This window comes from Elephas maximus, chromosome 23 (genome assembly GCF_024166365.1).
Source record: "Elephas maximus indicus isolate mEleMax1 chromosome 23, mEleMax1 primary haplotype, whole genome shotgun sequence".
Taxonomy (NCBI): Eukaryota; Metazoa; Chordata; class Mammalia; order Proboscidea; family Elephantidae; genus Elephas; species Elephas maximus.
In genome coordinates this window covers 46,727,771-46,750,689 of record NC_064841.1, presented here as the reverse complement: position 1 = coordinate 46,750,689, position 22,919 = coordinate 46,727,771, and the positions used below count along the sequence as shown (strand labels likewise).

The following is a 22,919-nucleotide window of genomic DNA, read 5'->3' as shown; positions in this document are numbered from 1 at the left end:
CCAGAATTTTGAGATCGCACTCAAGTTGTGTGCAAAATCTTTATAAATGGCTATGTACTTTGAAAAAACTGTATCTAAAAAACAGATGAAAATACCTCCATTTGTAATGTATTTACTAAGTAAAGCAATAACATTGATAAAGTATCAGCCATTCAGCACTTGAAATTTGTAGTTTTAATAAGAAGGTAAGAATAATTAAAGAGTGAAGTATTTTGTTTTTACTTGGACAGGAGTTTATTTTCTATCTGGTGATGAAATGTAACAATCATATAGCAGTTCAGATTTTTATGCTTTCACGTACGTGCATTGATATTTTATTCATTTAGATCATTTTATAATCATAAAAAAATTTTTTTATATAGATGTAGATTATTATTCCCATTTTACTAATAAGAAAATTGAGATTTAAGTTCAGTGACCTGCGCAAGGTCACCCAAGTAGTGGTGATGCTAGAGTTTATCATATCCAAACATCTGATTCCTAATTTTCTGATTCTGAATCTTGTGCTTTTTCTGCTGGATTCCAGCTTTAATTATTTTAATAGAAGTAAAATGGTTTCAGATTTTGAGTGAGTACTTAAGCACTGGATACTTACAGATCCATGTGTTTATATGCAAATAGGTCAGTTTTCACATACATTTGCAATATTAAGATAACACATACCCTTTCCTTTCATACAAAGGTAAATCGAAATCCAGTTTGCATCAAGTTATCATAAATTATGAACTGTACATAAATTGAATAAATAAGATGGTGGATTTTTTAAAATCTCTCATGCTCTCTAAATATCTCAGTTTATAATAACTTATCTAAAGGTATTTTGCTATTTTAATTATCACCTTTTTTCCTATTATTTTATGTTTCAAGTATACGCAATAAATTTTTCATCCCTTATCCTGTGATATCTTTCAGAGTTTATCCTGTGATCCACATTAAGAAATAAAGCTTATATTGTGATCCAGTACACATATTTATATAAAAGTATAGCTGAAACACTGGAAACTCTGGTGGCATAGTGGTTAAGTGCTACAGCTGCTAACCAATGGGTCGGCAGTTCGAATCCTCTAGGTGCTCCTTGAAAACTCTATGGGGCAGTTCTACTCTGTCCTATAGGGTCGCTATGAGTCGTAATCAACTCGATGGCACTGGGTTTCGTTTTTTTTTTTGTTAAAACTGAAACAAACATTTCATGAAATTGTAGTCACTCTACCTGTGATGTAGTCAGATATTTTTTATTCAGTTCTGTTTCATTTTTTAAATGCTAATTGCCAAACCAACCAATGATATGTTAATTTTGTTGGGACAGAACAAATAACTTATTGGTATTCCTTATTCTTTAAACAATTTAGAAATTTAATTATAAAAATTAAATAAAGCATTAAAAAAGGGTTGCTCTGAAGGAATTGGTAAATCTAATAAAACCCAGTTAAAAAAATGATTTATAGATTATATGTAAGAAAATGTTTTGACAATGAGGTTTGATACACCATGGGATAAAGGAGTATAACATTACTTTTTTCTAGAGATTTTCAAATCCAAATTTAGTTATCTTTCCTGGATGTCCTTTTTTTTTTTTTTTTAAGTACCAGGAGCCACTTCTATAATTTATTGATAAATTTTAATTATAAATTTTATTTGGCATATTTCAGGTACAATATTTAGATCATGGATTCACTGAGAAGATTCCACAGTGTCATCTTTACCCTATCTTGCTATATCCTGATACACCCCAGTTTTGTATTCCATGTCAGCTCTATAATACCATACCTGTGAGTAAACACTAATTTGTAGAATGATTAATTTGAAAGATTTTTTCTATTAATAATTTCTTAGGAACCAGAATGTAAAATAAAGTGCCTTTCAGTTGCAACAAAAATGATGAAATAAGTTTAGTAAGAGGTACAGGACTATATAAAAAAATTTACAAAATTATACTAAAACCCAACCCAAACCCAATGCCGTCGAGTTGATTCTGACTCATAGCGACCCTATAGGACAGAGTAGAACTGCCCCATAGAGTTTCCAAGGAGCGCTGGCAGCTTCGAACTGCCGACCCTTTGGTTAGCAGCTGTAGCACTTAACCACTACACCACCACGGTTTCCAAAATTATACTAAAGGATATAAAAAGTTGGAGTAAGTGAAGAGAGATAATATGTTCATAGATAGGAAGAAGTAAAAGTAAATATTTATTCTTTCATCATATAAAATTACAGTAAATTTGAAAATGGAAATCGGATAAAGGAGTACAATTCTTTCTGCATAACAGATTGTCCCAAAATATAGTGATCTAAAGCAACAATAAACATTTATTATAAAGTTTCTATGGCTCAGAGATTGAGAGAGGCTTGCTGAGCAATTCTGGCTCAGGGTCTCTAATGATATACTGTAGTCAAGATGTCTGCCAGAACTGTAGTCATGTGAACAATTGACTGGGGATGGATACATTTCATAATGGCTTGCTCACATGGCTATTGGCCACAATTCCTTGCCACATGAACCTTTCAACACATAAAAATGTAACATTTACTGCTGCTTAATAAATACATATTTTAGGCATTGTACAAGCACCACATTGGAGTATTGGTCTCATTTTAAAGTTTCAAATGAGATGTTTTGTTTTTCTGTAGGTTTACATTTTTAAAGCATAAAATGTTATGTGTGTACGATAGGGGAAAGCTTAGTCAAATTATTAGTTTCTTAAGATTCTTTTTATCATATACCATTGATATTCTCTGAAAACTGCTTGTGCATATTGTACCACTGTCTGATGTTATCTGTTTATGGCAACTTTTGTGTACCTTAATTTGATTCCTGCTCTGTCTTTATTTTTTGAAAATGTAAAAGAACCTGAGTTTATTAATCCCAAATAGGTCGGGAATGTTTGGCAACCAGATGGAATAGGACTCCTTCAGGAACTACTTTCAAAGAGAGAGGTGGACATTCACATTATGGTAATTTATATTTAAAACTTATATATAAAAAAAACTTATATAGTTGGTTTAAATTATTTGCCATGAAGTGTTATACTAACATAATTTGAGGGCTATTTTTAGTGATGATTTTGGCATACAGTCTTACATGAATGTAAATTTTACATTAACATAAAAGAAATTAACATTTTGGTTCTTAGGACTTTTAAATAAGCCTAATTTTGAGCAAGTTTCTGAGAACTTTCCTAAGCATTAAAGTCAGCAATTAGAAAAATTCTTTAACAACTTACTTGTTTTGATACAGGGAGCAGTATTAAAGAACTAGAGGTGTTTATAAACATGTAGTCACTTTCAGGCTAATACTGTGTACACAGCACTGTGTGAGGTGCCGGTGGTTCAAGGAGAGTTCACCGGAGTTTACCGTGATCCCTGTCCTCAAAGATCTCATCTAGTTAGTGAAACAACATGTAAGCCTAAAAGTTAACACCTCAAAGTAACATGCTGAAAGCAAAGTGACTGGTAAAAGTACTAAGTGTAGTAGAAATTTAGAGATGGTTAGAATTGAGGTAGTCCTTAAAGAAAAGATAGTAAAGTTCTTCTGGCTGGGAAATGGGATACACAAAGGCATAAACCCTTTCCCATCGCATCAGTTCCAAATCATAGCGACCTGTAAGACAGAGTAAAACTGCCCCATAGGGGTTTCCAAGCAGGTGGATTCAAACTGTGGAGCTTTTGATTAGCAGCCAAGCTCTTAAACACTGTGCCACCAGGGCTCCCACAAAGGCATAAAACCACACCAAACCCACTGCCATCGAGTTGATTCTGACTCATGGTGACCCTGTAGGACAGAGTAGAAATGCCCCATAGAGTTCTCAAGGAGCACCTGGTGGATTTGAATTGCCAACCTTTTGGTTAGCAGCCGTAGCTCTTAACCACTGTGCCACCAGGGTTTCCCACAAAGGCGTAGAGAAACAGAAAGAAATAAGCATGCACATTTTTAGGAAATACTATAACTGCCTAGAATAATAGAGGTTTTCTGGGGAGTAGTAGTGGCTAATAGGATTCTTTAGAGGTAGGAATCAGTCACTGGGACATCACTGGAAGTTTCTGAGCAGTGAGGCAATAAGATTAATCTGCAGCTGTTTGAGGTAGCTGTCTTCCAAATTTCTTCGCATGGATGAGTGAACACTTTCAGTGCTGCATCCATTTCTTGAAACATCTCAATTGGAATTCCATCAATTCCTGAAGCCTTGTTTTTTCTCCAGTGTCTTCAGTGCAGCTTGGGCTTCTTCCTTCAGTGCTGTCAGTTCTTGATTATATGCCACCTCCTGAAATGGTTTAAAGTAGACCAATTCTTTTTGATATAGTATATTCCTGTACTCTGTGTATTCCTTCTGATGCTTCATGCATCATTCAGTATTTTGCCTGTAAAATCCTTCAGTATTGCAACTCAAGGCTTGGATTTTTTCTTCAGTTATTTCAGCTTGAGAAATGCTGAGCACGTTTTGGTTTTCTAACTCCAGGTCTTTGCATATGTCGTTACAATACTTTACTTTGTCTTCTCAAGCCACCCTTTGAAATCTTCTGTTCAGCTCTTGTATTTCATCATTTCTTCCATTTGCTTTAACTACTCTGTGTTCAAGAGCAAGTTTCAGGGTCTCTTCCAACATCCATTGTGGTCTTTTCATTCTTTCCTGTCATTTTAGTGACTTCTTGCTTTCTTCATGTATGATGTCCTTGATGTCATTCCACAACTTGTCTGGTCTTTGGTCATTAGTGTTCAGTGTATCAAATCTATTCTTGAGATGTTCCCTAAATTCAGGTGGGATATACTGAAATCAAGATCATACTTTGGCTCTCATGGACTTCTTTTAATTTTCTTCAGCTTCAACTTGAACTTGCATATGAGCAATTGATGGTCCATTCCAGCGTTGGTCCCTGGCCTTTACTGACTGATGATATTGTCTGTTTCCATAGGTGTAGTCGATTTGATTTCTGTGTATTCTGTCTGGTGAAGCCCATATGTATAGTCGCCATTTAGATTGTTGAAAAAGGTATTTGTAGTGAAGTTGTTGGTCTTGCAAAATTCTGTCATGTAATCTCTGGCATCGTTTTCTATCACCAAGGCCGTATTTTCCAACTACCAATCTTTTTTCATTGTTTCTCACTTTCACATGTCAGTGCATCTTGATTGCATGTTTGATCAATTTCAAACTGCAGAAGCTGGTAGAAATCTTCAATTTCTTCATCTTTGGCCTTAGTGTTCATTGCATAAATTTGAATAGTAGTCGTATTAACTGGTCTTCCTTGTAGGTGTGTGGATATTATTCTATCACTGACAGCGTTGTACTTCAGGATAGATCCTGAAATGTTCTTTTTGACAATGAGGGTGAGGCCATTCCTTTTCAATTTGTCATTCCCAGCATAGTAGACCATATGATTGTCTGATTCAAAATGGCCAATACCAGTCCATTTCAGCTCCCTAATGCCTAGAATATTGGTTTCTGTATTCCATATCTTTGACGATTTCCAATTTTCCTAGACTCGTACTTGTTACATTCCACATTCTGAGTTTTAATGGGTAGCTGTTTCTTCTCATTTTGAGTCATGCCACATCAGCAAATGAAGTTCCCTCCATCCACGTCATTAAGGGTTACAGCTCTTCCCCACTTGTATTTTGAGTGCCTTAAGCCCTGGTGGCATAGTGGTTAAGAGCTACAGCTACTAACCAAAAGGTTGGCAGTTCGAATCCACCAGGCATTCCTTGGAAACCCTATTTAGCAGTTCTTCTCTGACCTATAGAGTCACTATACGAGTCGAAATCAACTCGACAGCAATGGGTTTGGTTTTTTTTTTTTGGTTTCCAACCTGAGGGGCTTATCTTCTGGCAGTATATATCAGACAGTGTTCCACTGCTATTCATAAGGTTTTCACTGGCTAATTTTTTTCAGAAGGAGACTGCCATGTCCTTCTTCCTAGTCTGTGTTAGTCTGGAAGCTCAGGTGAAATCTGCCCACCATGGGTGACCCTGCTTATATTTGAATACTGGTGACATAGTTTCTAGCATCACAGCAACACACAAGCCACCACAGTATGACAAACCAAGAAATTTGGAAGACCAGTTACCTGGCCAACCAACTGGAAAAGATCCGTATTTATTCCTATTCCAAAGTAAGATGACCTAACAGAATGCATAAATTATTGAACAATATCATTAATGTCACAATCAAGGAAAATTTTGCTGAAGACCATTCAAAAGCAGTTGCAGCAGTACACCAACAGGGAACTGCCAGAAATTCAGGCCAGATTCAGAAGGGGATGTGTAATGAGGAGTATCATTGCTGATGTCAGATGAATGCTGGCTGAAAGCAGAGAATACCAGAAAGATGTTCACCTGTGTTTTATTGACTCTTCAAAGGCATTTGACTGTGTGGATTATAACAAATTATGTATAATATTGCGAAGAAGGGAATTCCAGGACATTTAATTGTGCTCATTCAGAATCTTTACATAGACCAAGAGGCATTTGTTCAAACGGAACAAGGGGATATCGCATGGTTTAAAATCAGGAAAGGTGTGTGTCAGGGTTGTATCCTTTCACCATAGTTACGCAATCTGTATACTGAACAAATAATTGGAAAAACTGGGCTATATGAAGAAGAACGGGGCATCAGGATTGGAGGAAGATTCATAAAGAACCTGTGTTACGCAGATGACACAACCTTGCTTGCAGAAAGCAGACTTGAAGACTACAGCCTTCAGTATGGATTACACCTCAACATAAAGAAAACAAAAATTCTCACAACTGGACCAATAAGCAACATCATGATAAATGGAGAAAATAGTGAAGTTGTCAGGATTTTGTTTTGTCTTAATCCACAATTAATACCCATGGAAGCAGCAGTCAAGAAACCAAATGACACATTGTGTTGGGCAAATCTGCTGCAAAAGACCTCTTTAAAGCATTAAAAAGCAAAGATGTCACTTTAAGGACTAAGAAGCACAAGGAGCACCTGACCCAAGCCATGGTGTTTTCAGTCACCTCATATGCATGCAAAAGCTGGACAATGAATACAGAAGACCGAAAAAGAATTGATGCCTTTGAATTATGGCATTGATGAAGAATATTGACTGGACTGCCAAAAGAATGAACAGATCTGTCTTGGAAGAAGTATGGCCAAAATGCTCCTTAGAGGCAAGGATGGCAAGACTTCGTCTCACGTACTTTGGACATGTTATCAGGAGGGACCAGTCCCTGGAAAAGGACATCATGCTTGGTAAAGTAGAGGGTCAGTGAAAAAGATAAAGACCCTCAATGAGATGGATTTGACACAGTGGCTGCAGCAGTGGGCTCAAGCATAACAACGACTGTGAGGATGGCAGTGTTTCATTCTGTTGTACATAGGGTTACTATGAGTCAGAATTGACTCGATGGCATCTAACAACAACAATAACATGTTTGAGGATCTGGTGCAAAGATGCAAAAACTGTAAAGAAAGCATTTCTGTATTAAAGAGGTGGCAATGCGGTGATAAAGACCTAAAAAAGAGCCACAGATCCACTTAACTAAGAAAGTGGAACAGCTTTAATGTTGCTTACATATTACTACCAAGAGCCCCTCTCTTAATTGCTCAGAGCATCTTCTGAAGGAAACTGAAGCAATGTAGAGATTGAAGTTTTTTAGTTTATCACAGTAGCATTCTTTTCTGCTTATTTTAAATAACGTAATGGTCAGGAGAGCAATCTGTAGTATGCCAGAGGTTGCTCCATTCTCATAAATCATGAATGTACATGCCCAACAGCACATACTGATATTCCAAACCTTCCCCAGACTTATACCTCTAAATAAGAAATATTAACCAAGTGCCTGATAAGTCCTAGGCTCTGTTCTAAGCCTAGAGATAAAGCAGTGAACTGAATAGTCAGCAATTTTTGCCTTCATGGAGCTTGCATTTTAGTGGTAAGAAACAGTAAAATAAAATCATAAACTATAAGTGTTTTAGATAATGCTATGAAGAAAAATGGAGGTGGGATAGGGGAGGAAATTCAGTTTTAAATATAGTAGTTGGGGAAGGCATCACTACAAAGGTGACATTTGATGGTGAGAGGACAAACTATGCAGATAACCTGTGGGAAAAGTGCAAAGAGCTCCAAGGTGGCAGCATAACTGGAATGTCCAAGAAAGAGCAAAGAAGTCCCTATGGCTGGAGCACTAAGAATAGGGGGAGGCTAGTTGAAGATTAGGGGAAAGAGAATTGTTAGAACTTTGACTTTTAAGAACATGGGCAACCATTAGAGGTTTTGAGCAAAGGAGTGATATGATCTGACTTTATATTTTAGTATTTTCATTCTGGCTGCTCTTCTGATAAAAGACTGGATACTGGAAAAAGAAGTAGGGAGATCAGCTAGGTGATTAAAATAATTCAGCAAAGATAGGAGTTTTGAATAAGGTGGTACCAGTGGAAATGGTGAGAAATGGTCAACCAACTTATCAGTTATGTTTAATATCTAATAATTGTAAATTTATTTTCCTAAGAGTTTTAAAGCCATTATCATCTTTTTTTAAAAAAAAACTGTTGTTAATTTCCTAATTAACAACAATTTTGGATTTATTTTAATATTTTATTGTGCATTAGGTGAAAGCTTACATAGCAAATTAGTTTCCCATTCGATAGTTTGTATACAAAGTATTCCATGGCATTGTTGCCACTCCCCACAATGTGCCTGCCCTTACACTATTTCTATCCTAGTTTTCCCTTTTCCCTGGTCCTGAATTGCTACCACTTCTGCCTTCTAATCTTTACTTTTGGGAAAATGTTGCCATTTTGATCTCATATAATTGTTCTAAGAAATTGTTCCTCTTGAGTGTCGTTGTATATTTTGTGGGCCTTTCCATGGTTAATGGGTGATCTCTGGTAATGGTGTCAGCTCCAGCTCAGAAGGGTGTCTTAGGGCCGTAGCTACAGGGGTTCCTCCAGTCTCTATCAAACCAGTAAGTCTGGTCTTTTTTGTGAATTTGGTTTTTGTTCTACCAATTTTCTCCTGCTTTGTTGGGACCCTCTATTGTAATCCCATTCAGAGTGGTGGGTAGTGGTAGCCATCTAGTTCTTCTGGTCTCGGTGTTACGTAGGCTGTGATTCATGTGGTCCTTTGGACTAATTGCTCCTTTGAGTATTCGGTTTTCTTAATTCTCTTTTGCTCCAGGTGGTAAGAGACCTATAGATGTGCTTAGATGGCCGCTCGCAAGCCCGGACGCTACTCACCAAAGTAGGATGCATAACTTTGTCCTCATGAACTATGTTGTGCCAGTTAATGTAGATGTCTCCCAAGTCTATGGTCCTTTGCCTTCAAGCCTAGGAACTTTGTCCCATGAGGTGTTTGGTTATGTCTAAGAAGTTGCCAGACTGTGGCCCTTGTGTGCTCTATTGTCTACGTGATATATAAGGATCACCTATATATATATATTTTTTTTATAGCTATATATCAGGAAACCCTAGTGGCATAGTGGTTAAGTGCTACAGCTGCTAACCAAAAGGTCAGCAGTTCAAATCCACCATGCGCTCCCTGGAAACTCTATAGGGCAGTTCTGTGCTGTCCTGTAGGGTCACTATGAGTCAGAATCTACTTGATGGTAGTGGGTTTTTTATAGCTATATATGTAGAGGTATCCACCACCAAACCTATATCTGCAGATGGGTGTGTTCCCTTATACCCTCCCACACCTCTTATCATATCTATTAGCTATGTATCCATTTGTGACTTAATGTTTGCTAATACTATTGCAGGATTGTCTATGCTATAGTAATTACCATTGTTGCCCTTTGTTCTTTCATTCTTCTCAGTGTCCTCACATGCGTTGGCCATATTTTGCTGACTTCCCCCATGTTGTGTATTGTCTTTCCCATCACCAAAATTATCAAAAATCTTCTTTTGGATAATTTTGCCTCCCTGCCCCACCCCAATCCCTAGTAACCATCAAGGAAAGTTTTTTTTCCCCCATGTGTAAACCTTTTCTTGTTTCTTTATAATAGTGGTCTCATACAATACTTACCCTTTTGTGATTGACTTATTTCACTCAGCATAATGTCCTCCAAATTTATCCATGTAGTTAGATGTTTTGCAGATTGGTCTTTATCTTTGCGGAGTATTCCCTTGTGTGTATGTAGCACAGTTGGTTGATCCATTCACCTGTTGATGGGTGCTTAGGTTGTTTCAATCTTCTTGCTATTGTGAATAATGCTACAGTGAACATGGGTGTGGATATGTGTATTTGTGTCACAGCTCTTATTTCCTTAGGGTTTATACCTAGGAGTGGGATTGTTGGCTCATTCGGTATTTCTTTTTATAGCTTTTTGAGGAAGTGCCATTCAGTTTTCCAAAGCGGTGGTACCATTTTACATTCCTACCTGCAGTGTATAAGAGTTCCAGTCTTTCCACAACTTCTCCAACGTTTATTTTCTCTTTTTTTGATTAGTGCCAGTAATGTCAGGGTAAGATGGTATGTCATTGTAGTTTTGATTCGCATCTCTTTGGTGAAGTGTCTGTTCATATCCTTTGCCATTATTTAATTGGGTTGTCTTTTTGTTGTTGAGGTGTTGAAGTTTTCCATAGATTTTAGAGATTAGACCCTTGTCTAATATGTTGTAGCCACACTTTTTTTTCCCAGTTTGTAGGTTCTCTTTTACCCTTTTAGAGAAGTCTTTTGATAAGCCTGTTTAATTTTTAGGAGATCCCATTTATCTAGTTGATCTTCTGCTTTTTGTGCATTTTTAGTTATGTTTAGTATCCTATTTATGCCATATATTAGGGCCCCTAGAGTTGTCCCTATTTTTTCTTCCATGATCTTTATAGTTTTAGATATTATATTTGAATTATTTAGAGTTAATTTTTGTGTATGGTGTGAGGTATGGGTCCTGTTTTATTTTTTTACAGATAGACATCCAGTTTTGCCAGCACCATTTGTTAAAGAAACTGTCTTCTCCCCCATTTAATTGACTTTGATCCCTTCCAAACCACTGAGAATCATGGCCAAACCAAGTTGACACATATTTTGGGGGGAACACAATTAAATCTAGGACTTTCAGTTTCCATGTATTTGATTTTTTTTCCTTGCTATTCCTGTTATTTCTAGTTTTATATCGTTGTGAAAATGCTAGTATTATTTCAGTGTTTTGGATTTTGCCAAGGATTGCTTTGTGGCCAAAATGTTATCTATCATGGAGACTGTTCGATGTGCATTGAAAAAGAATGTATACTTTGCTGCTGTTGGGCAGAGTGTTCTGTGTATGTCTATGAGTTTGAGTTGGTTGATTATAGCATTTAGATCTTCTATATCTTTGTCTGGAAACCCTGGTGGCATAGTGGTTAAGTGCTATGGCTGCTAACCAAAGTGTCGGCAGTTTGAATCCACCAGGCGCTCCTTGGAAACTCTATGGGGTAGTTCTGTTCTGTCCTATAGGGTCCCTATGAGTTGGAATCAACTCGATGGCACTGGGTTTGTTTTTTTGTTTTTATATCTTTGTTTAGTTTCTTTCTAGATATTCTGTCTTTCACCAAAAGTAGTGTGCTGAAGTCTCCTACTATTTTTGTGGAACTGTCTATTTGCCTTTTCAATGCTGTTAGAGTTAGTTTTGGGTATTTTGGAGCTCTGTCATTCTTGATTTATGTTTATTAAGTCTTTGTCTTTCTTTTTCCTTTTGATGGTTAGGTTTGGCAACTTTCTTTGTTGTTACCTTGAAATTTACTTTTATCTTTTTTCTTCCTAAATTTAAAACAGTCTTTTATTTCTTGATATCCCCTTTACTTCCTCTCCATACGAAAGTTCTGTAACTACGCCATTTATTCACTGTTTTTTGTTTTGATGTTGTTGTTTACATATCAACGTCTCTGGTTCCCTGTTTTCAGTCTTTTAGCTTTATTTTACTTTTTAAAATTCTTTTTCTGGGTTGGTATCCTGTGTCCAAATCTTAGATTGTTGTCTGACATTGTTGGTTCTCTATCCAAATAACTGTCTTTAATATTTCTTGTAAGTTTGGTCTACTTTTTACAAATTCTCTTAATTTCTGTTTATCTGGAAATGTCCTGATGTCACCATTGTATTTGAGAGAGTTTTGCTGGATATGTAATTCTTGGCTGGCAATTTTTTTTCAAGATTTTATATATGTCATCCATTTGCCTTCTTGCCTGCATACTTTCTGATGAGTAATCAGTGCTTAGTCTTATTGATTCCCCTTTGTAAGTGATGTTTTGTTTTTCTTGAGCTGCTCTCAGGATTCTTTGTTTGTCTTTAGTTTTGGAAAGGTTGATTATGATATGTCTGGGTGACTTTCTTTTGGAGTCTATCTTGTATAGGTTTTGTTGAGTTTCTTGCAATGGATATCCTCTTGTCTTTCATGATGTTAGGAGCTTTCTACTATTGTTTCTTCAAGAATATTCTCTGGGTTTTCCACTCACCCAGCTACCCTACTCCCTCCCCTGACATTCTGAAACTCCGATCAAACACAACTTTTTCCTTTTGATAGTGTCCCACGTAATTCATATAGGTTTTCTTCATTTCTTTTTTTAATTTTTAAAAATTTTTATTGAGTGAGCTACTTGTATCAGGTGGACACTTGAGACTGTGTTGGCATCTCCTGTCTAGAGGGGAGATGGGAGGGTAGAGAGGGTTAGAAACTGGCAAAACGGTCATGAAAGGAAAGACTGGAAGGAGGAAGCGGGCTGACTCATTAGGGGGAGAGTAAATGGGAGTATGTAGTAAGGTGTATATAGGTTTATATGTGAGAGACTGACTTGATTTGTAAACTTCCACTTGAAGCACAATAAAAATTATTTTAAAAATTTTTTATTGTGCTTTAAGTGAAGGTCTACAAATCAAGTCAGTCTCTCATACAAAAATTTATATACACCTTGCTATATATCCCTAGTTGCTCTCCCTCTAATGAGACAGTACACTCCTTCTGTCCACCCTGTATTCCCATGTCTATTCAGCCAGCTTCTGTCCCCCTGCTTCCTTCTCATCTCCCCTCCAGTCAGGAGCTGCCCACATAGTCACACATGTGTACTTGAGCCAAGAAGCTCATTCCTTACCAGTATCATTTTCTGTCTTATACTCCAGTCCAATCCCTGTCTGAAGAGTTGGCTTTGGGAATGGTTCCAGCCTTGGGATAACAGAAGGTCTGGGGTCCATGAACTCCAGGGTTTCTAGTCTCAGCCAGACCATTAATTCTGGTCTTTTTATGAGAATTTGAGATCTGCATCCCACTGCTCTCCTGCTCCCTCAGGGATTCTCTGTCGTGTTCCCTATCAGGGCACTCATTGGTTGTAGCACCACCTAGTTCTTCTCATCTCAGGCTGATGTAGTCTCTGATTTATGTGGCCCTTTCTGTCTTCTGGACTCATAATTACCTTCTGTCTTTGGTGTTATTCATACTCCTTTGATCCAGGTGGGTTGAGACCAATGGATGTATCTTAGATGGCCACTTGCTAGTGTTTAAGACCCCAGACATCACTGTCCACACTGGGATGTAGAACGTTTTATTAATAGATTTTATTATGCCAATTGACCCTAGATGTCCCCTGCAACCATGGTCCCCAAACCCCTGCCCCTGCTACTCTGGCCTTCGAAGTGTTTGGTTTATTCTGGAAACTTCTTTGCATTTGGTTTAGTCCAGTTGTGCTGATCTCTCCTATATTGTGTGTTGTCTTTCCCTTTACCAAAACTAGTACTTGTCTACTGTCTAATTAGCGACCTCCCTACCTCCGCTCATAACCATCAATGGATATTTTCTTCTGTGTTTAAACTTTTTCTTGAGTTCTTATAGTAGTGGTCTCATGCAACTGACTAATTTCACTCAGCATAATGCCTTCCAGATTCCTTCATGTTATGAAATGTTTCACGGATTCATGATTGTTCTTTATCAATGTATAGTATTCCATTGTGTGAATATACCATAATGTATTTATCCATTCTTCCATTGATGAGTACCTTGGTTGTTTCCATCTTTTTGCTATTGTAAACATTGCTGCAGTGAACATGGGTGTGCGTATATCTGTTAGTGTAACGGCTCTTATTGCTCTAGGATATATTTCAAGGAATGGGATTCCTAGATCGTATGGTAGTTCTCTTTTCAAGGAAGAGCCAAATCGATTTCCAAAGTGGTTGTACCGTTTTACATTCCCACCAGCAGTGGAGAGTGTTCCAGTCTCTCCACAACCTCTCCAACATTTATTATTTTGTGTTTTTTGGATTAATGCCAGCCTTGTTGGAGTGAGATGGAATCTCGTTGTTTTGATTTGCATCTCTTTAATGGCTAAAGATCGTGAGCATTTCCTTATGTATCTGTAGGCTACCTGAATGTCTTCTTTAGTGAAGTGCTTGTTCATGTCCTTTGCCTTTTTTTTAATTGGATTATTTGTCTTTTTGTTGTTGAGTTTTTGCAGTATCACGTAGATTTTAGAGATCAGGCTCTGATCAGAAATGTCATAACTAAAAACTTTCCCATTCTGTAGGTAATCTTCTTACTCTTTTGATGAAGTCTTTGGATGACCATACATGTTTGACTTTATGAGCTCCCAGTTATCTAGTTTCTCTTCTGGTGTTTCTGCATTGTTAGTAATGTTTTGTATACTGTTTATGCCATGTATTAGGGCTCCTGGTGTTGACCCTATTTTTTCTTCCGTGATCTTTATCATTTTAGATTTAATATTTAAGTCTTTGATCCATTTTGAGTTCATTTTTGTGCATGGTGTGAGGTATGGGTCTTGTTTCATTTTTTTGCAGATGGATATCCAGTCATGCCAGCACCATTTGTTAATGAGACTGTCTTTTACCCCCTATTTAACTGACTGTGGGCCTTTGTCAAATATCAGCTGCTCATATGTGTATGGATTTATGTCTGGATTCTCAATTCTGTTCCATTGGTCTGTGTATCTCTTGTTGTACCAGTACGAGACTGTTTTGACTGTGATGGTATAATACGTTCTAAAATCAGGTAGTGTGAGGCCTCCCACTTCGTTCTTCTTTTTCAGTAATGCTTTACTTATCCAGGGCCTGTTTCCCTTCCACATGAAGTTGGTGATTTGTTTCTCCATCTCATTAAAAAATGTCATTGGAATTTGGATAAGGGTTGCATTGTATCTCTAGATTGCTTTTGGTAGAATAGATATTTTTACAATGTTAACTCTTCCTATCCATGAGCAAGGTATGTTTTTCAACTTACGTACGGCTCTTTTGTTTCTTGTAGTAGTAGTTTTCTTTGTATAGGTCTTTTACATCTCTGGCAAAAATTTATTCCTAAGTATTTTATCTTCTTAGGGGCTGTTGTAAGTGGTATTGATTTGGTGATTTCGTCCTTGATGTTCTTTTTGTTGGTGTAGAGGAATCCAACTGATTTTAGTATGTTTATCTTGTATCCAGATATACTACTGAACTCTTCTATTAGTTTCAGTTGTTTTCTTTAGGCTTTTCTGTGTATGAGATCATGTCATCTGCAGATAGAGATACTTTTACTTCTTCCTTACCAATCTGGATGCCCTTTATTTCTTTATCTAGACTAATTGCTCTGGCTAGGAACTCGAGCACAGTGTCGAATAAGAGTGGTGATAAAGGGGGTATCCTTGTTGGTTCCCATTCTCAAAGGGAATGCTTTCAGACTCTCTCCATTTAGGATGATGTTGGCTATTGGCTTTGTATAAATGCCCTTTATTATGTTGAGGAATTTTCCTTCTATTCCTATTTTGCTGGGAGTTTTTATGGTGAATGATGTTGGACTTTGTCAAATGACTTTTCTGCATCAGTTGATAAGATCATGTGGTTGTTGTCTTTTACTTAATTTATATGATGGCTTACATGGATTGTTTTTCTAACGTTGAACCATCCCTGCGTAACTGGTATGAATCTCACTTGGTCATGGTGAATTATTTTTTTGATATGTTGTTAAATTCTATTGGCTAGAATTTTGTTGAGGATATTTGCATGTAAGTTCATGAGGGATATAGGTCTGTAATTTTCTTTTTTGTGGTGTCTTTACCTAGTTTTGGTATCAGGGATGTGGTGGCTTCATAGAATGAGTTTGAGAGTATTCCATCCTTTTCTATACTCTGAAATATCTTTTGGTAGTAGTGTTAACTCTTCTCTGAAAGTTTGGTAGAACTCTCCAGTGCATCTGTCAGGGTCAGGGCTTTTTTTTTTTTTTTTTTTTTTGGTTAGGAGTTTTTAAATTACCTTCTAAATCTCTTCTTCTGTTACTAGTTTATTTAGTTGTTCTACCTCTATTTGTGTTAGTTTAGGTAAGTAGTGTGTATCTAGAAATTCATGTATTTCTTCTTGGTTTTCAAATTTGTTAGTGTACAATTTTTCGTAGTAACCTGATATGATTCTTTTAATTTCAGTCGGGTATGTTGTGATATTGCCCATCTCATTTCTTCCTCAGGTTATTTGCTTCGCCTCCTGTTTTTCTTCTGTCAGTTTGACCAGTGGTTTATCAATTGTGTTAATTTTTTCAAAGAACCAGCTTTTGGTGTTGTTAACTCTTTCACTTGGTTTTCTGTTCTCTATTTCATTTATTTCTGCTCTAATTTTTATTATTTGCTTTCTTCTGGTGCCTGAAGGTTTCTTTTGTTGCTGTCTTTCTATTTATTCAAGTTGTAGGGATAATCCTTTGATTTTGGCTGTTCTTTTTGGATGTGTGCATTTATTGCTATAAATTGTCCTCTAAGCACTGCTTTAGCTATGTCCCAAAGGTTTAGATAGGAAGTGTTTTCATTTTCATTGGATTCAATGAATTTCTTTATTCCATACTTAGTTTCTTCTGTAACCCAGTCGTTTTTGAGCAGGGTGTTGTTCAGCTTCCAGGTGTTTGACTTCTTTTCCCTGGTTTTTCTGTTACTGATTTCTACTTTTATGGGTTTATGGTCAGAGAATATGCTTTGTAATATTTTGATGTTTGGATTTTACTAAGGCTTGCTTTATGATCTAATATGTAGTCTGTCTTAGAGAATGTTCCATGTGCACTGGAAAAGAAAGTTCACTTAGCTGCTGTTGGGTTGATTGTTCTGTATATGTCTGTGAGGTTGAGTTGGTTCATTGTGGCATTTTAATCTCCCATGTCTTTATCGAGCTTCTTTCTGGATGTTCTGTCCCTCACTGAAAGTGGTGTGTTGAAGTCTCCTACTATTATTGGAGAGCCGTCTATCTTACTTTTTAATGCTGATAGAGTTTGTTTTGTGTATCTTGCAGCCCTGTCATGGGGTGCATAAATATTTAATATGGTTATATCCTCCTAGTATATTGTCCCTTTAATCACTATATAGTTTCTTCCCTTATCCTTTGTGGCAGATTTCACTCCAAAGTCTATTTTGTCAGAAATTAATATTTCCACTACTGCTCCTTTTTGATTGTTGTTTGCTTGATATGCTTTTTTCCATCCTTTGAGTTTTAGCTTCTTTGTGTCTTTAAGTCTAAGGTGTGTCTCTTGTAGGCAGCATATAGATGGACTGTGTTTTTTAATCCATTCTGCCACTCTCAGTCTCTTTATTGATGCATTTACTCCATTTACCTTCAGGGTAATTATGGATAGGTATGAGTTCAGTGCTGTCAGTTCGATGTCTTTTTTTGTGTGTTGTTGACAGTTCCTTTTTCCCTCTTAATTTCTTGTGCCGAGTAGTTTGTATATTATCTTTTCCTCTTATTCGTTGTTGTTGATTTTGTTTTGGATGAGTCTTTATTTTTTTCTTCTATTTTATTTTGATGAGGAGGATTGTTAGTCTCCTTTGTGGTTACTTTAATATTTATGCCTATTTTTCTAAGTTTAAACCTAATTTTTATTTCTTTATATTGCCTTGACTTCTCCATATGAAAGATCTATGGCTATATTTTTTAGTCCCTCTTAATTGTTTAACGATGTCATCTTTTGCATAATGACATCACTGTTACCCTGTTTTGAGTGTTTTTTTATCTTTGTTTTTGTGATTCGTCTATCTGTGTTGACATCTAGTTGCTGTGTCCTGTGTTCTAGTCTTGGGTTGATATCTGATATTATTGATTTTCTAACCAGAGAACTCTCTTTTGTATTTCTTAGAGTTTTGGTTTGGTTTTTATGAAGCCCCTAAACTTCTGTTTATCTGAAATGTCCTAATTTTGCCTTCATGTTTGAGAGACAGTTTCGCTGGATATATGATTCTTGTCTGGAATTTTTTTTCCTTCAGTGCTTTACATAAGTCATCCACTGCCTTCTGGCCTCCATGGTTTCTGCCAAGTAGTCTGAGCTTACTCTTATTGACTCTCCTTTGTAGGTGACCTTTTGTTTATCCCTAGTCACTCTTAAAATTCTCTCTTTATCTTTGGTTTTTGCATGTTTGATTATAATATGTCTTGATGACTTTCTTTTGAGATGTACACTCTGTGGAGTTCAATGAGCCTCTTGGATAGATATCTTCTCATCTTTTATGATTATCAGGGAAGTTTTCTGCCAACAAATTTACCTGTGTTTTCTGTTATCCCACCCTGTTCTGGTATTCCAATCACTGGTAGGTTATTTCTCTTGGTAGAGTCCCACATGATTCTTGGCGTTTCTTCATTTTGTAAATCCTTTTGTCTGATTTTTCTTTGAATATATTGGTGCCAAGTGTTTTTTCTTCAGTCTCACTAATCCTGCCTTCCATTTCCATAATTCTGCTCCTCTGACTTTGTATTGAGTTTTCTAATTCTGTAATTTTGTTAATCTTCTGAATTTCGGACTGCTATCTCTCTGTGGAGTCTTGTAGCCTATTAAATTTTTCATTATGTTCTTGGATAACCTTTTTTAATTTCTTCAACTGCTTTATCTGTGTGTTCCTTGGCTTGTTCTGTGTTTTGCCTGATCTCGTTCCTGATGTCTTGAAGAGTTCTGTGTATTAATCTTTTTTATTCTACATGTGGTAATTCCAGGAAGATACCTTCATCCGGAAGATTCCTTGATTCCTTGTTTTGAGAGCTTGTTGAAGCAATCATGATCTGCCTCTTTATGCGATTTGATATGGCCTGTTGTCTCCAAGCCATCTATAAGTTATTGTATTAATTTACTTGATGTTTGCTTACTGTATCCTAGCTTCTTGCTTTGTTTTGTTTTTATAGGCCCGAACAGGCTGCTTGAGTTAGCTGGCTTGATTATTTTCACATTTGAAGTTAAAACATCTTGTCACCAGAATGCTAGAGCTGTAACCCAGTATTTGAGCCTAGGGGTCCATTCACTTTTCTTGTATGGATTCAGGTCAGCTGGCCAGGTAGTTGGTCATCAAGTGTGTGATACAGTCTCTGTCCTACAGTCTTAAAGGGGCAGGTGTGAATGGTGTAGGCACAGGTATCTGGTTGCAGCAGGGGTCACACTCTGAACAAAGCAAAGGGTTGACAGCCATCCCCTGAGTGTCTGTGAGGAAAGCGCATCCTTGTTCCCTAGAGCACACAGATGAGTGGGTTCTGTGGTCAGACCATGGGCACTCACTGCTTTTGGTTATAAGGACTGGGAGGTACCACTTATCCTTGGAGCCCTGTCCCGTGTGGCTAGGTGACATGGGTGGAGCCATTGTCCTTGGGCCCCTGATGTGGGTAGGTGAGGACCCTGTTCAATAGGCAAAGTGGTGTTAGACATCAAAAACCCACCTCTCTACCACACAGCTGAAATGGTTGCAGTCTGCCAGCAAGGGCCTATTCTCCTGAAATGGGCCCACACAGGTCCATGCAGGGGTGAAAGATATTCAGAGTCCACAGACTGCGCCTGGACAGGAGCCGCTTCTGACCTGAGCTCTCCAACTTAGTGGAGCTGGAAGATTATCTTTTTTCCCAACTGTTAATTTATTCCTCCTCCAAGGCCAGGAGAATGGCTCAGGATGTGCAGCAGAACCTATCTCAGGCCCAGGGAAATCAGCTGCCACTGAAGCCGGCTAGGGGGCTGGGGGCATGGTACACTAAATGCAAGTGCCTAGCTTTTGCTGAGAGCGCTGTCCTTCTCTGGTTCCGGAGGTGTGTGTAGGCTGTGCAGCTTGCTGTCTCTCCCTGAGAAAACTGCATCCAGAACACTACTGCCAGCCCCACCACGGTCACTCCATTGGATTGTGCCTGAGAGTTCCCACTGAGTCAGGTCCGGCAACTCTTCGCCACTTCTGAACCATCTCTCCCTCCCCCTGCAGCTCAGTCCATTTTCTAACTTTGCCTTTTGATGTTCAGGGCTCTTAGCTTGTCATATACATAATTGCTTCACTTGTTTTTTCAGGTCTTTGTTACAAGAGGCATCAATGGAAGCATCTGACTACTCCGCAATCTTGTGTACACCTCTTCATTCTTTTTCTGATTTTACCTCAAACAAAGTGGAGTGGAGAGATTTGTCTGCAGTTTTTCTAATTTGTTTCAATTCTGCTTCTGTATCCTTCTATTGAGTTGTCCTTTTCTGAAATGTTATTAATCTTTTGGATTTCTAGTTCCTGTTTTTGTATGGTTTCCAGTTGTCTATTTACTTTGTCATTTTGTTCTTCTATTTTCCTGAATTCTCCTTTAGCTTTGTCTGTGCTTTCTTTGGTTTTGTTTGTTTTCCTTGGTTTTGTCTGTGTTTTCCTTGATCTCTTGGAGATCCCCATATATTAGTCTTTTGAATTCTTTATCAGGTGATGCCATTGCCGTTTCTTCCTCTGGGAGTTTTTTTGGTTCTTTGTTTTGGTCACTTGCTGGTGGCATTATGTCTTGCTTCTTTTTGTGATTTGATATTGTCTGTTGTCTCCAAGACATCAAGAAGTTAATTTTATTTACTGTATTTTTTTTGCTGTATCCTAAATTTTTGTCATGTTTTGATATATCAAAGTAGGCTGGGTGTGTGTGTTGCTCTGGTTGCTAATCTGTTTATTTCAAAGCTCTTACCTCGTGTCTCCAGGTGGGTGGAGCAGTGACTGGGTGTGTGAGCACGGGTCTCTTTTTGCTGATCTTGTAGGTCTGCTGAGGAGGTAGGTGGCGTTTCTGGTGAGGCAGTATGTCTCTCCAGCCAGTCACCTGGCTGTGGGTACAGAGGACATTCTCCCTGGTCGCTGGGTTTTGTGTAGTGTGTGTGTGCAAGGGTGCCCGGGTCATTAGTTACCATGTGGGTTGTGCGGAAACTCTTAACGGTTCGGGTGAGCAGGGCTGCATGAGGTGTTTGGAGTGGGCAAAGTCTTCGGTTGTAGGGGGGAGGGGACAGTGTGGGGAGTAAGGCAGAGGCGATACTACCTGTCCACGGGAACCTGGTTGGAGTGTGTGCCTTGTCTGCTAGAGCATATCATGGAGGAGGTTGTACAGCCAGTCCTCAGGCCTCTGGTGCAGGTTGCTATAGGGAGTAGACGGAACCTTCAGTCCTCAGGATCCTGGTGTGGGTGGCTGGTGCTGGCTGTGAGTGTAGAGTTGCTCCTACTTGGCTGCACCAAATGATGGGGGTTCAGCTGGGAATGCTGGTTGCTTTGTTTCAATATGGCCATACTGTGCAGGGTCGAGTAGCAGGGCACCAGCAGGTGTGAGCAGAGTGGGAAGCACTCCTGCCTGTCTCTAGCCATGAGAATAGAGCCATTCCTGCTTGGCTGCACCAGGTGATGGGGGTTACAGCCGGCAATGCTGCTTGCTTTGTCCCAACATGGCTGTGATGTTCAGGCTTGGCTAGCAGGGTACATGCACGGGTGACCAGAGGGGGCAGAAAATAGTGATGAACTGTGGACCCCTGGCACAAGTGGTTGAGCAAAGGGGCAGGTACCTCCAGACTGTGGTGTGGGCTGCCGGTTTAGGGGCCAGGGCAGTGGTGGAGCCACCAGGCTGCACATTCGAGCAGGATAGGGGGATGGAGTAAGAAGGATGGGAGTACCTACAAGCATGTGTACCTCTGGCATGAGGGGCTGGGGTGGGTATGGTGTGTGGGGTGCACGCAGTTGACTTTCGCAGAGTGAGAAGCACCCTTACCTGGCTATGGCCATGACTGCATAGTTGCGCCTGCTTGGCTGTACCAGATGGTGGGGGTGTCAGCTGGGAATGCTACTTGCTTTGTCTGAATATGGCCATGCTGTGCAGGTTCAGCTAGCAGGGCACCGCACAGATGACTGGAGGGAAAATCGTGAACTCCTGGTGTGAGTTGCTGAGCAAAGGGGTAGCGACTCTCAACCTTGGGCTCCCAACTTAGTATGGGAGGCACCAGGCTGCTGTTGCAATCAGGGAGGAGGGGACACATAAGGGTGGTATGAGTGCCCCACAGGCCCACATACCTCCAGCACAGGGAGCTGGGGTGGGTGTTGTGAATACAGGGAGTGCATTTAACTTTCACAGCATTCCTGTCTTGCTCTGGACATGTGTACAGAGTCACTCCTCTTGGCTGCACCAGGTGGTGAGGGTTTCAGCTGGACATGCTGTCTGCTTTGTCTCAGTATGTCCGCACTGTTCAGGTTTGGCTAGCAGGGTGCTGGCGATCTGAAATTCTCCATTTCTGCTGTTTTTGTATTGTCTCTCCTCCTTGGTGCTCAGTCTGATTCTTCAGTCTTGTCTTTGATCCTTAGGATTCCTAAGTTTTCACCTACATTCAATTCACTTGGGTCTTTTTTTTCCTTTGGCCCTTTATTATAAGAGGGACGTTAGGAAATGTCTGACTATTCTGCCATCTTGGACCACCTACTCCAGTTTTGGATTTTTAACATTTCTTCACTTCTGAGCACACCTTTTCTTTCTCCAAAAAAAAAAAAAAAAAAAAAAAACCATTGCCATCGAGTTGATTACGACTCTTAGCAGCCCTATAGGACAGAGTAGAACTGCCCCATAGGCCTTCCAAGGAGCACCTGGTGGATTCAAACTGCCAACCTTTTGGTTAGCAGCCGTAGCCGTTAACCACTACGCCACCAGGGTTTCCTTGTTTCGCCAACTTAATATAAATTGCTAATACCATTTATAGATGATGTATAGAAGTAAATAACTAGAAAACTTTATACTTCATGGACATGTAAATGTACTTTATATAAACC

General features: G+C 38.7%; 1 protein-coding gene across 1 annotated transcript in view; it reads left to right on the top strand.

The window, feature by feature from the left end:
- RNF17 (ring finger protein 17) overlaps positions 1 to 22,919 on the top strand; it is a 224,083-nt gene that overhangs the window by 174,206 nt on the left and 26,958 nt on the right. Inside the window, exons 27-28 of the mRNA XM_049867103.1 lie at positions 1,650 to 1,769; positions 2,872 to 2,952. Of these exons, the coding sequence (XP_049723060.1) occupies positions 1,650 to 1,769; positions 2,872 to 2,952 (201 nt within the window). The remainder of the gene's footprint in view (positions 1 to 1,649; positions 1,770 to 2,871; positions 2,953 to 22,919) is intronic.